The 14,845-nt window shown below is 43.2% G+C and overlaps 1 protein-coding gene across 2 annotated transcripts; it reads right to left on the minus strand.

Moving 5' to 3' along the window:
• Positions 1-938: 938 nt before the first annotated feature.
• On the minus strand, positions 939-14,434 carry pnpo (pyridoxamine 5'-phosphate oxidase). Of its 2 annotated transcripts, XM_020520770.2 has the most exons (7): positions 14,159-14,434; positions 12,584-12,708; positions 8,718-8,817; positions 8,480-8,533; positions 6,004-6,132; positions 2,361-2,431; positions 939-1,174 (listed from the first exon to the last, which is right to left on the minus strand). In XM_020520770.2, exons 1-7 carry the CDS (start codon positions 14,345-14,347, stop codon positions 1,009-1,011), a joined length of 834 nt encoding a protein of 277 aa, XP_020376359.2. In that variant the 5' UTR covers positions 14,348-14,434; the 3' UTR covers positions 939-1,008. The 2 variants fall into 2 exon arrangements, with proteins under 2 accessions (XP_020376359.2, XP_048470526.1); XM_048614569.1 differs by lacking the exon at positions 8,480-8,533.
• Positions 14,435-14,845: the final 411 nt, after the last annotated feature.

Consider the following 14,845-nt stretch of genomic DNA (forward strand, 5'->3'; position numbering starts at 1 on the left):
CAAGCAACAAAGTCCTGGAGATGGTCTTTTATTTCCTATAGACTGCAGGACAATCCTAGAGTGTGAGCAATCCAAAAGCACTGAAGTTGAATGTTGGCGATCCACAGGAACAATCACTAGGTCTCCACACATAAACAAACCATCAACCCATCTCTATTTTGTTAGGATATCTGTTTCCTTCCTTCCCTACTGACCCTGCCCCACTCACTGAACAGACCCTCACCCCCCCACAAACAAAGAGTTGTTGAGATTAAGGTTGTAGTCAGAATGTTTTCTATATGAATTCATGCACCTAATCTTCACCCTGAGGACACCCTTGCACGCATCTGATTTTAATTGTTCCACAATTGGTGGCTGCACTGTCAGCTGCCAAAACCCAAACTTAAGGATTCTCTCCCTAAACCTCTCCATCTCTCTATCTATCTCCTCCTTTGAAATGCTTTTTGAAACATAATATTTTGGAATGTGGTTTAGTGGCAAGGTTTTGTCCGATAATCCTCCATGAAGTTCCTTGGGTTCCTCTAACTAGGATAAAGGTACTACAGAAATGCACATTGTTGGAGGAAGACCATTGTTTCTTCATTGATTGTTTCAGATAGCTGGATAAGAAGCTAGTTTTGCACTGTGAATCTATAACAGTCTGGCCTCCTGCACAGTCGATGATGTAAATAGGAGAATGTTTGAGCTGTGAGATTCTACATCAATGGATAATGTAAATTTAATCTTTCTCAGAGAGAAGTTAGTTCTGTCTGAGAATATAACCTGCACTGTATTTACCAAAAGTCCTAGGTGCTGCATGTCAGGGTGGGGAATAACTGGTTATCGTTCTAATTATGAAGATTAAAAATCCAATTCAAATCTTGGGAAGGTTCGCAGATTCCTACTGTGTCACCTTCAACTTCAAACAACAATCTGATGAGAAATATGTCAGGACTCAATTTAGAAGAAAATGATTATTATTCTCTGGTTGGATGAGGAATGGTTTGAAGACTGATGGTCATGCAGTTGTCAGGGCGACAGTCTTTTATACACCCAATCTCCTTCAGCCTTGTGAATCATGGCAGCATCTGCAATGTTCCCTCCTTTTAAACGCTGGAATTGGATTCGGTCATGTAGACGATTGGTCTGGCCTTGCCAGAACTCAATGGTGTCAGGCTCCAGAAGATATCCTCCCCTTCAAAACAATAGCACAGATAGAATGACATGGACTGTATAGCACAGAAACTGTCTATTCAGCCCATCTGTATATGCTGGTACTCCAGTTCCACACAACCTCCTCCCACGCTTTTCTTCACCTTACTTGGTCACCATATCCTTCTAACCCTTTCTCTTTCCCGTACACACCTAGCTTGCCCTTACATACTTCTACACTACTCACTCTGTGTAACCACTAGTAACACATTCCAAACACTCTTCAGAAATAAGTTACTCTTGAATTCCTTTTTGAGTTAATTAATGACTCATATAAACGCAAACTGCAAGAAGATACTGTGTGACTGGTAGAAGTCAGAATTAGGGTCTTGACCGTCCCCACCTCTCTAACATGAATGTTGAGGATGACAGAACTTCTTCCCTGAAGTGAAACAGTTGGGTCTGGGCACCAAGCTCTTAGGCAATTTTTTTTATGACTTTAGGATTACTGATTCAGTTTTAAACTCACTTTACAAGGGGAGACAATGGTGATGATGTTACTGAGCTAGTTATTCCAGAGGCCCTCTAAGCACACAGGTTGGAACGCTGAGGGAATTTAAATTCAATTCATAATTCTGAAATTGAAAACTAGTCTCAGTCATAATGGCCATGAAACTATATTTTTTTTATATAAAACACATCTTCACTAACATCTTTCAGGGAAGGAAATCTGCCATCCTCACCTGGTCTGGCCTACATGTGACACCAGGCTCACAGCAGTGTGGTTGACCCTTAACTGCCCTCTGAAATGGTCCAGCAAGATACTCAGCTCAAGGGCAGTTAGGTGAGATCAACAAAATGCTGGCCTTGATGGTGAGGCACGCATCCCACAAAAGAATAAAATAATCCCTGGGATTTACTAATTCAGTTTTCTGATCAATATATGAATCATAACCCCAGAACTAAGAGTTCTGTTCAGTCACATGTAGCTAACACGTGTTATAATGTAGTAGAATCTAGCAGGGTTGTCTGAGACCAAATGGAGCTGGGAAACAGGTGATAGTTGCATGTAAATAAAGGGATAAAGGTGTGAGAACTGGGCATATATGTGGGGAATGAGTAATCAGAGTGTTGGACTTGATGTGTAATTTGGAATAAAGCTCTGACCAGAAAAGTCTATGCCTCAACTTTCTAAAGCTCTTAACCCTCTGGTTTTACACATCACTCACCAGTACTCGGGCATTGGAACCTCCCTGTCTTTGTAGAGTTCCTCCAACTGTGCATTCTTCTTCCTTAGAAACTGACAAGAGGAGAGAATTAGACAGATGTCACATTGGAGGAATCATAAAACTTTCAAGTGCTGTGTTCCAATCAGGTAAGTGTTCATGGGGAATGATTTCTGAAATTGCAGGTTTGTCCCCTTAGTCTCTACAGGTCAGAAAAATGAAGGTGATCTCATTGCAACATAGTAAGATTTCAAAAGGATTTATTCTGAGAGGATGGTTCCCTTACTTCAGGTGTCTCAGAGTAAGGAGTCACCCATTTGACACTGAGATGAAGAGAAATTTCTGAATTCAAAGAATTGCGAGTGTTTAGAACTCCCTCCTGGAGACAGTTATGAATACTCACTTGCTGATGGGACCATTTGGGACCAACAGATGTTTGGATGTTTTGATAATCAAAGGATAGGGGGATATTGTGGTAAAGTGTAGCCAAGGTGGGAGATCAGCCATGATCTTGTTGATTGGCAGAGCAGTGTTAACAGGCCAAATGGCCCACATGCTCCTATTTCTTGTTTACTTCTATGGGATCGAGTGAATCCCGAGAGGAGTGTAAGGACAGTTGAAGTATACTTAAGAGGGAAATCAAGAGGGTAAAAAGGCAACAAGGGATAGCTTTGACAAATAGGGTCAAGGAGAATCCAAAGGGTTTATGCAAATACATGAAGGACAAAAGGGTAACTTGGGAGAGAATAAGGCCCCTGACAGATCAGCAAGGCCGTCTATGTGTAGAATGGCAGGAGATAGGGGAGATACTAAACAAGTATTTTGCATCATGGTTTACTGTGGAGGAGGATATGCAAGCTAAAGAACTTGGGAAAGGAAATAATGATATCTTGAAAAGTGTCCATATTACAGAGGAGGAGGTGCTGGACGTCTTAAAATGCATAAAGGTGGATAAATCCCCAGTACCTGAGCACCCTAGAACTCTGTGGGAAGCTAGGGAAGTGATTGCTGGGCCCTTGCTGAGATATTTGTATCATCAATAGCCACAGGTGAGGTGCCAGAAGAATGGAGGTTGGCTAACGTAGTGCCACTATTTAAGAAAAGTGATAAGGAAAAGGTGGGGAACTACAGACCAGCGAGCCTGACATCAGTGGTGGGTAAGTTGTTGGAGGGGATTCTGAGGGACAAAATTTACATGCATTTGGAAGGCAAAGAATGATTAGGAATAGTGAACATGGCTTTGTGCATGGGAAATCATGTCTCACGAACTTGATAGAGTTGATTGAACAAGTAACTAAGAGGATTGATGAGGGCAGAGCAGTGGATGTGATCTATATGGCCTTCAGTAAGGCATTCAACAGTATTCCGCATGGTAGACTGGTTAGCAAGGTTAGATCACACAGAATACAGGGAGAAGTAGCCATTTGGAAACAGAACAGGCTCAAAGGTAGCAGGGAGAGGGTGGTGGAGGTGGAGGGTTACTTTTCGAATTGTGACCAGCGGTGTGTCACAAGGATCCGTGCTGGGTTCACTGCTTTTTGTCATTTATGTAAATGATGTGGATGTGAACATAGGAGGTACGGCAGATGACACCAAAATTGGAGGTATAGTGGACAGTGAAGAAGGTTACCTCAGAGTACAATGGGACCTTGATCAGATGGGCTTATGGGCCGAGGAGTGGCAGATGGAGTTTAATCTAGATAAATGTGAGGTGCAAATGTTTGATAGGGCGAATCAGGGCAGGACTTATACACTTACTGGTAAGGTCCTGGGGAGTGTTGCCGAACAAAGAGACCTTGGAGTGCAGGTTCATAGTTCGTTGAAAGTGGAGTCAGTGGTAGACAGGAGAGTGAAGAAGGTGTTTGGTACGCTTGCTTTTATTGATCAGTACATTGAGTGTAGGAGTTGGGAGGTCACGTTGCGGCTGTACAAGACATTGTTAAGGCCACTTTTGGAATACTGCGTTCAATTCTGGTCTCCCTGCTATAGGAAGGATGTTGTTAAATTTGAAAGGGTTCAGAAAAGATTTACAAGAATGTTGCTAGGGTTGGAGGGTTTGAGCTACAGGGAGAGGCTGAAAAGGCTGGGGCTATTTTCCCTGGAGCATCAGGGGCTGAGGGATGACCTTATAGAGGTTTATGAAATCATGAGGGGCATGGATAGGTGAATAGTCAAGATCTTTTCCCTGGGGTAGGGCAGTCCAAAATTAGAGGGCATGGGTTTAAATTGAGAGGGGAAAAATTTAAAAGGGGCCTAAGGGGCAACTTTTTCATGCAGAGGATGGTGTGTATATGGAACAAGCTGCCAGAGGAAGTGGTAGAGACTGGTACAATTATAACATATTAAAAGCATCTGGATAGATACATGAATAGGAAGGGTTTAGAGGGATATGAGCCAAATGCTGGTAAATGGGGCTAGATTAATTTAGAATATCTGGTTGGCATGGATGAGTTGAATCAAAGCATCTGTTTCTGTGCTGTACGTATCTATGACTCTATGATAGTTTGTCCTTGGAAGAGGGGTGCAGATAGATTTACTAGAAGGATACTTTGCCTAGAGCAGTTAAGTTGTAAAGACAGGCTGAATTGAATATAGAATATTAGAGTTGATCCAATTGAGGAGTTAAAGATGATGAAAAGATTTGATAAGATAGACACAGAGGATCAAGGACAAGAGGGACATAACAAGTCCAGGCCAAATCATTCAGGGACGATGTCGAGAAGCATTTCTTCACACAAATGTGAGTGATAATCTGTTACTTTCTCTCACAAGAACAATGCTGAGGTTAGGAGGATGGGTGAGGGATTAATGCAAAATGTCACGACTGAAATTGAGAGTCACTGTCAGGCCAGGCCATGCAATAACATTTACAGAACTACAGTGAGTAAACAGAATGAAGTTCCAGGTCAGTCATAAACTGTCTGAACGGTGAAAGAGATTTGAAGGCGGAACATTCTCTGGTTTGTTGCTTTGTTGAGGTATGTGATGGGAATTGACTTTAGATTCAGTGAAGAACTTGTTGTGTCTATAAATCACTGTTCAGATTGTTTATTCATGAATCTCACATTCTAATTTGCACAGGATCCTAGACTGGAGCAGTATAAAACACAACATTCAGATACTGAAAACTGTAAGATATGAGGAATACTGGGAAATGTTTCTACACATTAGCTGTGATCAGTGATTGACACAGAGGAGGGGGGAGTGCTGATGAAGACCTGGTGACTGGACAAGAGGACAACATGGGTTGGAGAAGAAGTAATTCACACATCATAATCTTGGGAAAGGTGAAGTGAGGAAGTGATGGTGTTTGTTAGTCTAGAAAACCCAGGTCAGGCAGTTGAGCTGTGAGAGTGACTGAGTATTCTAGGTTTTGCAATGAAAACAAAAAATCACAGCAGGTCAGGCAACATCCGTGAAGAGAGAGCAAGCTGAGGTTTTGAGTCGAGATGTTTGCTCCTGTATTGGGTTTCTGCACTATTCCCTTTGGACATCAGAACCTCAAACCAGGAAATCAAGCATGTGAGCAAAGTTCACAATGGAACAGTTCATGAATGAACTATCAATTACTAGTCTGTGACCTGGTTTAGTGTTTCCTTCTGTTATACAAGCCATAACTGAGACCCACACAGTTTTGTGCACACACCTCTCTGTCAGGGATCACTGTACTCTGCCGGCTGACCACAGCACCGATTTGGCTACTCTTGGGTCGAGAATGGAAGTACTCCTCCGAATCTGTGACTGGCAACTTGGTCACGTGACCTTCGATGCGTACCTGAGGAAAGTGAATGTTTCTGAGGGTCAGGACCTGTATTATAACCCACCTCACAGCAGGTGGAACAGAACCAGAATAGAGGCAACAAATTGATCAATGGGCAAGATGTGGAAGAGAATGTTATGCTGAATAACTAATAGCAAAGACATTGCAGGTCAGGCAGTATCAATGGAGAGAGAAAAACTGTTAACGTTTCAAGTCTGTAACCTTTCACCAGAACCAACCTACAGATGCTGCTGCGTTGTTCCAGCATTTTCTACTTTATTTAATTAGTAAATAGTGATCAGGGCCACATAGCTGATGTTTTCCTCCTCCTTTAACTGTGTGGTAATTATACTATTAGTCAGCATTGGAAACCATTCTTGCTTTGAATCAGAAAGTCATTGGTTGAAGTCCATCTCCAGCCACCACATAATCCAAGATGACACTGAACTGCGGTGCAGTGTCGAGGGGGGTGCTGCATTGTCAGACTAGTTGTCTTTCACGTAAAATGTTAAACTGCATGTTCTATCAGGTTCTTGTAAAAGATGATTTGACACTTTTCAAAGAAGGATAGGGAATGTCTGCCATAACCTGGTCAATATCTATTGCTCACTGAGACAGGTGATCCCACCAGATTTTCCACTTAATGACAGTAACGGTCCATTAAAGTGCTGCATTAGCTAAAGGTCATTTGGGGACATTTAAAGGTTTTGCCAAGATTTGTAGCTTGGGTTGTGAGTGAGGTTGTTGACTTGCTTGCCGAGCTGGCTTGTTTGCAAAAGAACAAAGAACAAAGAAAATTACAGCACAGGAACAGGCCCTTCGGCCCTCCAAGCCTGCACCGACATGCTGCCTGTCACAACTAAAACCTCCTACCTTTCCGAGGACCATATCCCTCTATTCCCATCCTATTCATGTATTTGTCAAGACGCCCTTTAAAAGTCACTTTAGTAACTGCTTCCGCTACTTCCCCCGGCAGCGAGTTCCAGGCACCCACCACCCTCTGTGTAAAAAACATGCCTCGTACATCACCTTTAATCCTTGCCCCTCACACCTTAAACCTATGGCCCCTGGTAACTGAATCTTCCACCCTGGGAGAAAGCTTCTGACTGTCCAGTCTGTCCACGCCCTTCATAATCTTGTAGACCTCTTTCAAGTCACCCCTCAAACGTTCAGATGTTTCGTCACCATGCTAGGTGATATCATGAGTGAGGCCTCCGATGAAGCAATGTTGTTCTACTCTGCTTGGAGTTTATACTGTCCAGTCCATTATGGTGAGTTGTGTCATTTCCAGTTTTGATCTGTATGGGTTTGAATATGGGGTCCAATTCTACATGTTTGTTGATTGCATTACAGGTGGAGAACCACGCCTCTAGGAATTCCCGTGCTTGTCTATGTTTGGCTTGGGCTACTATGGTTACATTGTCCCTGTTAAACTGATGGCCTTCATTGTCCGAGCATACTGATATTGGGGAAAGTTTATCGTGCTGTTTTGCTGCTGACCAGTGTTTGTGTATTCTAATGGCAAGTTTCCTTCCTGTCTGTCCGATGTAATGTTTGTAGCAGTCATTGCATGGTATTTTGTAAACCACATTGGTTCTGCATGTTGTGGGAATGGTGTCTTTAATCCTTGTGAGTGTTTGTTATAGTGTGACTGTGGGTTTGTGGGCCACCATGATTCCTAGTGGTCTTAGGAGTCTCGTTGTCAGTTCTGATATGTTGTTGATGTAGGGCAGTGTGGCCAGTGTGTTAGGGCGTACTGTGTCCTCTTGTTGTTGTCTATTTAGTAGGCACCTGCGGGTGAAGTTGCGGGGATATCCATTCATAGCGAAGATTTTGTGTAGGTGCTCTTCCTCTTTCCTGCGTAGTTCTGGCATGTTGCAGTGAGCAGTGGTATGTTTAAATAGTGTCCTAACACAGCTTTGTTTGTGGACATTGGGCTCCTTGATGTGGAAGTTGAGGATTTGGTCAGAATGCGTTGTTTTCCTGTATACTGAGGTTTGGAACTCCCCGATGGTCATACGTTAAACCCTGACATCCAGAAACGGAAGCTGATTGTTGCCTTGAACATCATTTCATCGGAGGCCTCACTGATGATGTTACCTAGCATGGTGACGAAACGTCTGAACAAAAACAAGCCAGCTCGGCGAACAAGTCAACAACCTTATTTGGGGACATCCTGAAAGATATTACATAAATCCAAGGTACAAGGTACAGCTGGTGGAAATTACATAAAAACAGAAAATGCTGGAAATGTTCAGCTGGACTGTGGAAAGAAAAAGATAATTAACACTTCAGGTCAACAAGCAAAAAGTGAAGCATTACTTTTAAAAAAAAGAACCAAATATGTAAATTGAGGACGTACTTGCCTATTCAGGGCCTCCCAGTAAAATACTATTGCTGCAACTGGATTGGATTCCTAGAAAATAGATATATCAACATGTTGTGCAGTCCTGCCCTTGACTCACAATCAACAAATACTGATGATCACAATGTTTAACACAGTATTATTGTGAGTGGGCGGGGGGGAGATGATAATGGGTTGATGATGAGGGTTGGTGTTTGCAATTGGTACAAAAGTGATCCGTCAGGGATCTACTTACGAGCTCCCTTCCTTTCCTGCTCTCGTGGTTTGTGTAGAATTTAAATCCCTCAGGTCCAAACCCTTTCAGAAGCAACATTCGAGCAGAAGGCTTTCCATCCCTAGAGAAGGTTCAGAAACGGAATTTGAGATAACTTTCAAATCCCACCTAGTTATTTGTGAATGCTATCCCTCTATGTACAGACACACAAATTCCTCCTTTCTGATCGGTGCAGTTAGAAAATTATTCTAGTAATTAGATGGCAAGAGGGGCATTCCTCTACCCCCAACATTCCCAATACTCTCCCAATAACTTTCCTCCCACTTCCTTCAATCTGCATCCGTGCTTGCAGCTGTCCTCTGGTATCAGATTAAAGGGACCATTTCCCTTGACCACATCAAGTGACAGTAGGACATTTGAGTGTAGTAGACTGTGGGGCTGAATTCCACTTAAGCCAATCAGGTTAGGAAGCTACCAAGTTTGTTTCCCAACCTTTGTTGATTCATCAGATCTTCATCAAGTTTGCGGGGCCAAGCCTGGGCGAGGGAAGTGGATAATTTGCAGGCATTCCCACACATAGCCACAATCACTGATAGACACTGCACATCAATGGAGATGAGGTGAGACTAAGCATGTCTGTGATATACACTGTGTATGGATAGGCCAACAGATTCTGAAGAATTGTCACTTGATTGTGGTACCAGAGGGCAGCAGGCATCAACCCATGGAGTGAATGTCTTGAGGACTGAAGGGAATACAATCAGCACAAGAATTAAACAAATCATAGTGCATAGGTAGGAATATGATTACATCAAATAAACAGCACAGAAAGGCATTCAGTTCAGTGGGATCTATGCTCGTGATCATGTTGCATGTCAACCTCCTCCCAGACTGTTTACGTCAGCTCACTTCGTCAGAATATCCTTCTGTTCCTCTCAACTTCATTATCCAGCTTCCCGTTTAAACATATTGATTCTTCAGGTGCTCCCTGTGGGATTATGCCCCACATTCTCACCTCCAGTTTTCTCCTGGATTCCTGATTGGATTTATTTGTCACTGTCTTATTTTTATGCCTCCTATTGTGGTCTCGTCAGCAGGTGGAAAAATCTTTACATTCGTCTTCACTCATGACATGTCCTCATCGCAGGATGAGCCAACATTTATTCCCCATCCCAACTAGCCCTTGAGAAGGCGGTGGTAAGCTGCCTTTTCTAGCCATTGCAGTCCAGCTGATGTAAGAACACCCACAGTGCTGTGAAGGAGGGAGTTCCAGGGATTTGTCCTTCTTGATTGTAAAGATTGTAAGTTTGGAAAGTGTTGTCTAAGGAACCTTGGTGAGTTGCTGCAGTGCATCTTGTAGATGGTAGACACTACTGGTACCAAGCATTGGTAACGGAGGGAGTGAATATTTAATGTAATTGTGGTGCCAATCAAATGGGCTGCTATGTCCTGGAAGGTATCAAGCTTCAAGTGTTGTTGGAGCTGCACCCATCCATGCAAGTGGGGACTATTTTATTACACTCCTGACAAAGCACAAGCCTTGTAGATGGTGGACAAGCTTTGGGGATTCAGGAAGTGAGTTATTCACCACAGAATTCCCAGCCTCTGACCTGCACTTGTAGCCACAGTATTTATATGGCTGGTTCAGATCAGCTTCTGGTGGTAACCCCTCTCTATGTTGATAGAGGGGAATTCAGTGATAGTAATGTCATTAAACATCAAGGGTTGATGGTTGGATTCTCTCTTGTTGGAGGTGGTCATTCTGGCATTTGTGTGGCATGAATGTTACTTGCCACTTGTTAGCCCAAACCCAGATATTGTCCAGGTCTTGCTGCATTTGGACATGAGCTGCTTCAGTAGCTGAGGATTTATGGTGAATGTTGTGCAATCGTTGGTGAGCATCCCCACTTCTGACCTCATGATGGAGGGAAGATCATTGATGAAGCAGCTGAAGATTGTTGGGCCTAGGACACTACCCTGAAGAACTCCTGCAGCAATGTCCTGAAGCTGAGATGACTGACCTCCAACAACCACAACCATCTTCCTTTGTGCCAGGTATGACTCCAACCAGCAGAGTGTTTCTCCTGATTCCCATTAACTCCAGTTTTGATGTCACACTTGGTCAAATGTAGCCTTGATATCAAGAACAGTCATGCTCACCTACCCTTTGTAATTCAGCTCTTGTATCCATGTTTGGATCATCAATGCAATGAGATCAAGAGCTGAATGGGCCTGGCAGAGCTGAAACTGTGCATCAATGAGTTGGTTATTTTTTGTGTAATTTCCAATTGGTAAATTATCTCTTCCATCATTTTGCTGATGATTGAGAGTAGATTGATGGGGTGGTAATTGGACAGGTCAGATTTGTCCTGCTCTTTGTAAACAAGACATACTTGGGTAATTTTCTACATTGTTGGCTAGATGCCAGTGTTGTACCAGTATTGCTTGGCAAGAGTAACAGTTAGTTCTGGATATTGTGGGACAGTATTGATTTAGCAGCAGAGGGAAGCAAAAGGCTTCAGCAGGTAATCAGCAGGAGGTTTCCTTGCCCATGTTTGGTCTAATGCCATGAGATCCAGAGTTAATGTTGAGTTCTCCTTGGGCACCTCCCTCTCAACTGTACAGCACTGTACTACCACCTGGTGATTGTGATGTCTGGGACATTTTCTGTCAGGTATGATGTCAGGCTGTTGCTTCATTCACCTCTGGGCAGCTCTCCTAATTTTGCAATAAGCTTCCAGACGTTTTGTAAGGGGACCCTGTAAGCCTGACAGAGCTGTTTGTGCCCTTGTTGTATCCTGTGACTCGGTCGATGTCAGGTGGTCTATCTATTTTAATTCCTCTTATGAGACTTTAACAATTTGTTACAATCACGTGGCATTTTATAGTCTGGAGTCACATGTCTGCCAGACCGGCTGAGCAGGGCAGAGTTTTCTTGCATGAAAGGAATTAGTGAATCAGATGGGTTTTATGGTAATCAACAAGGGTTTCATGGTAACTACATTACACTAGCTTTTAATTCTAGATTTATTGACTGAATTCAACTTCACCATCTGCTATGGAACGATTCGAACCCATGGCCCTCGATCATTAACCTGGGTCTCTGGTTTACCAGTCCAGTGATAATACCAGTACACCACTGCTTATCAAATTATTTCATAATTTTAAACATCTTCATCTAGTTACCACTCTTCTTGGTCTTTCCTGAAGTATTAGGCTCTCAGTTTTGGTATTTTTAAAATGTATCCATGGGATGTGCTGGCTAGGTCCAGCATCTATTGCCTGTTCCCTAGTTGCCCTTGAGAAGGTGGTAGTGAGCTGCCTTCTTAGACAGTTGCAGTCCTTGGGGTGTAGACCCACTCATTGTACTGTAAGTCACTGTAAATTCTCTTTGCAACTTCTCCAGCGAATCTAGATCTTTTCCATAAAATGGAGACTAAAACTATGTTCATTAAGTGTGATCTAACCAGGTTTCCACCAAAGTTTAAGATAAATTCAACAAACACAACAACAAACTGTTCAGCCCAACTGACTGATACTAGACCTTTTATTGTATAGGAGCTTCCTTCCACTCTAAGTACATCTTCTTGTCTTGCTCCCACTCCACTCCCACACTCCAACCCTAATTTCCTCTGTTAGTATTACACCTCATTATTGAGCAGGGGTAAACTTGCTCTTTGACTTATATTTTACCAAAGGTGTAAACCTATTTCAGTAAAATTACAGAGAACTTTCATATCAATACTGTATTGCAGTTTTTATAAATCTGTTTTAGGTAAGATGGGGAAACCTGGGTAACCTGAATAGCTAATTTTCCTCCAGGAGTTTTAGTTAACTTTTTGAGGTGCCCTCTTAATTTCAGCCAACAGATTGGCAAAGGTGGTTACTTGGTGCAGGTAGCGAGACACATGGCATTAGCTTCTTGGATCGATGGGCATTTCGTGGCTGCTTCAAACCAGTCAGCAAACTGCTTCATGGGATCCAGAGAAACCAGCTGGTTCTCTTCAAAAGCCTGGACACGAGAGAGAGAGAGAGAAATATAAACATACACACCAGGGAAACGGCAGAACAGCAGCTAGATACAGATGTGTTTTTTAAGTTCATTTAGCCCTGGGCTCCAGGTCACTTTGTTGAGGTTATATTTAGCCCCACCCCAAGTCTACCCAGGATGGCAGTGATAAAGCTGTGCGTCTCTGTGTAAGCATTTGGATACTTTCAAACTCTGCTTACAGAAGGCATTAATCACTGGTGCCATGGGAATTATACAGACTTTTTGACAGCACCTCCCAAACCCCATGACCTTCCCCACCTAGAACAGTGCTTCCCAAATGTTTTGTCTCACTGTGATGCCAATTCAAGGGTTGAAAACTGTCACTCAACCTCAGTGAGACCTGTCAGACTGGAGTAGTAGGGCTTTGAGAGCAGGGGCCTATTAGAATGGGGTTACTGCTGTTACAGCTAGGTTGGAGCTACACAGCAGTCATTGCTGCCTCAGAGCTCAGGACCTCAAAAGTTCAGCCGACACCCCCACTTGGGGTCCTGACCCGCACTTTGAGAAGCCTTTATCTGGAAGGACCAGAGCAGCAGGTGCATTAGAGCATCACCAGCTCCATTTATCCTGTGTCGTTGTGTGTGGGTCAAAATCCTGGAGTTCCCGAACATTCCTCTGGGTGAAGATGTGCTTCCTATCATCCCCCGGGTTCAAGTCCCCCCTGCCCCACAGGCGTGGAATTACATCCCCTGGACATGTTGATTAAACAAAAACCTAGCTCCTATTTAAAGACTATGGCCCTTGATCTGGGCTGAAACCTGTGAATGAGTTGCTTTCTTCACTTTGGTTACCTGTCCTGATGCCTCCATTGGGTCAGTGTCAATTTTTGTTTCATAACGCTCCTGTAAAGCGTGTTGGATGTTGTAATACGCTGAAGGCGCTATATAAACGCAGGTTTTGTGGTGGTGATATGTGGGAGGATTTGTAAATGAAGGTAGGGTTTTGTGCGCTTACTATACAAACGGACGAACATAATAGACAACCCTGAATGTCATCCCAAGGACTATCTGTTGGTGACAGCGGAGGCCTAAATATTGCTGGTTCCCCCCCCGCCTCCCCCACAGATCAAACCACAGGTAATTATTTAATCGCAGGCATTATCCCTTTAATGCAAAATAAAGATAACACTTTAATTCTGTATTTGTTTCTAATTGACAAGCGAAAATGGAGCCCGAACTACCCTGTTATAAAACCGGCAAGTGAACGAGATTTCCATGGGGAGGCGCTTTATGTTGTTTAAATTTAGTGAAACATGATGTAAACAGCTGAAAACATTTGTTTTACTGCAGTGATGGTCTCGAAGGGGAAAGAACAGAAAGCACACCGCCTTCCCCTTGATAGATTTCACCGAAACTGGATACATTCGCGGGTCAGAAATGGTTACACCATATTGTTACATTTTGTTACTCACTTCCTGGTCGCATTTGTAACTCTTTCTCATGGCGGCCACCGCCAGGCTAGGGTCGGAGGACGAGGTGGACATGTCACCAGCTCTGGATGGTGGGAATACGCTGTTGTTACCGACCCAAAGAAGGGTGGAGCGTCTGAGGAAATTGACGGTGAAACTGATCTTCCGAGTGTCAATTACACGCGGCCACATCGCAGCCTGAGGGACAATGTTTGCATGCGTGGGTGTGTGTCACACTGCAGTATGAATGCTCTTCTACAAAATAGTTTCCTACACACCTAGACTAGACACACTGTTAAATGACCCTTCAGACTTGGTTAATCATTATTTGCAACACATTTATGAAACTGCAAATGAGAGCTGCTTGTATCTGTTAGGTGTTAGAGTACAGGGAACTGTGTGTTTGGCGAACATCAATGAATTAAACTATGTGACTATTTGTGTCTTTTGGGTGATGCACATTCTCGGACATCTATGAAGAAGCGCAAATGGAAGGGCCGGAGGTTTGAACAAAATTAGGACTGTCAGAAGGTAGCATAGTCCTCAGGCTCGTCGTTCGTAATTGAAAGTAGTTTCTTACCGCCAGTGTGTTATGTATGTGAGGGATGTTTTCTTACTCTGTGATTGTCCCAATTTAAATAACTAATCAAAAAAATAAAGATTTTTTTCATACACTTGCTTCCATGTTTA

This window comes from Rhincodon typus, chromosome 30, assembly GCF_021869965.1.
Source record: "Rhincodon typus isolate 14 chromosome 30, sRhiTyp1.1, whole genome shotgun sequence".
In the NCBI taxonomy this organism is placed as follows: domain Eukaryota; kingdom Metazoa; phylum Chordata; class Chondrichthyes; order Orectolobiformes; family Rhincodontidae; genus Rhincodon; species Rhincodon typus.

Excerpts from the sequence above, each read along its gene's own strand:
- pnpo (XM_020520770.2), bottom strand. The coding sequence starts at position 14,347 with ATGTGGCCGCGTGTAATTGACACTCGGAAGATCAGTTTCACCGTCAAT. Across the intron at positions 8,534-8,717 it reads GCAGGAAAGGAAGGGAGCTC|GAATCCAATCCAGTTGCAGC; the intron begins GTAAGTAGATCC and ends TCTATTTTCTAG. Across the intron at positions 6,133-8,479 it reads GGGAGGCCCTGAATAGGCAA|GTACGCATCGAAGGTCACGT; the intron begins GTACGTCCTCAA and ends CACTTTCCTCAG.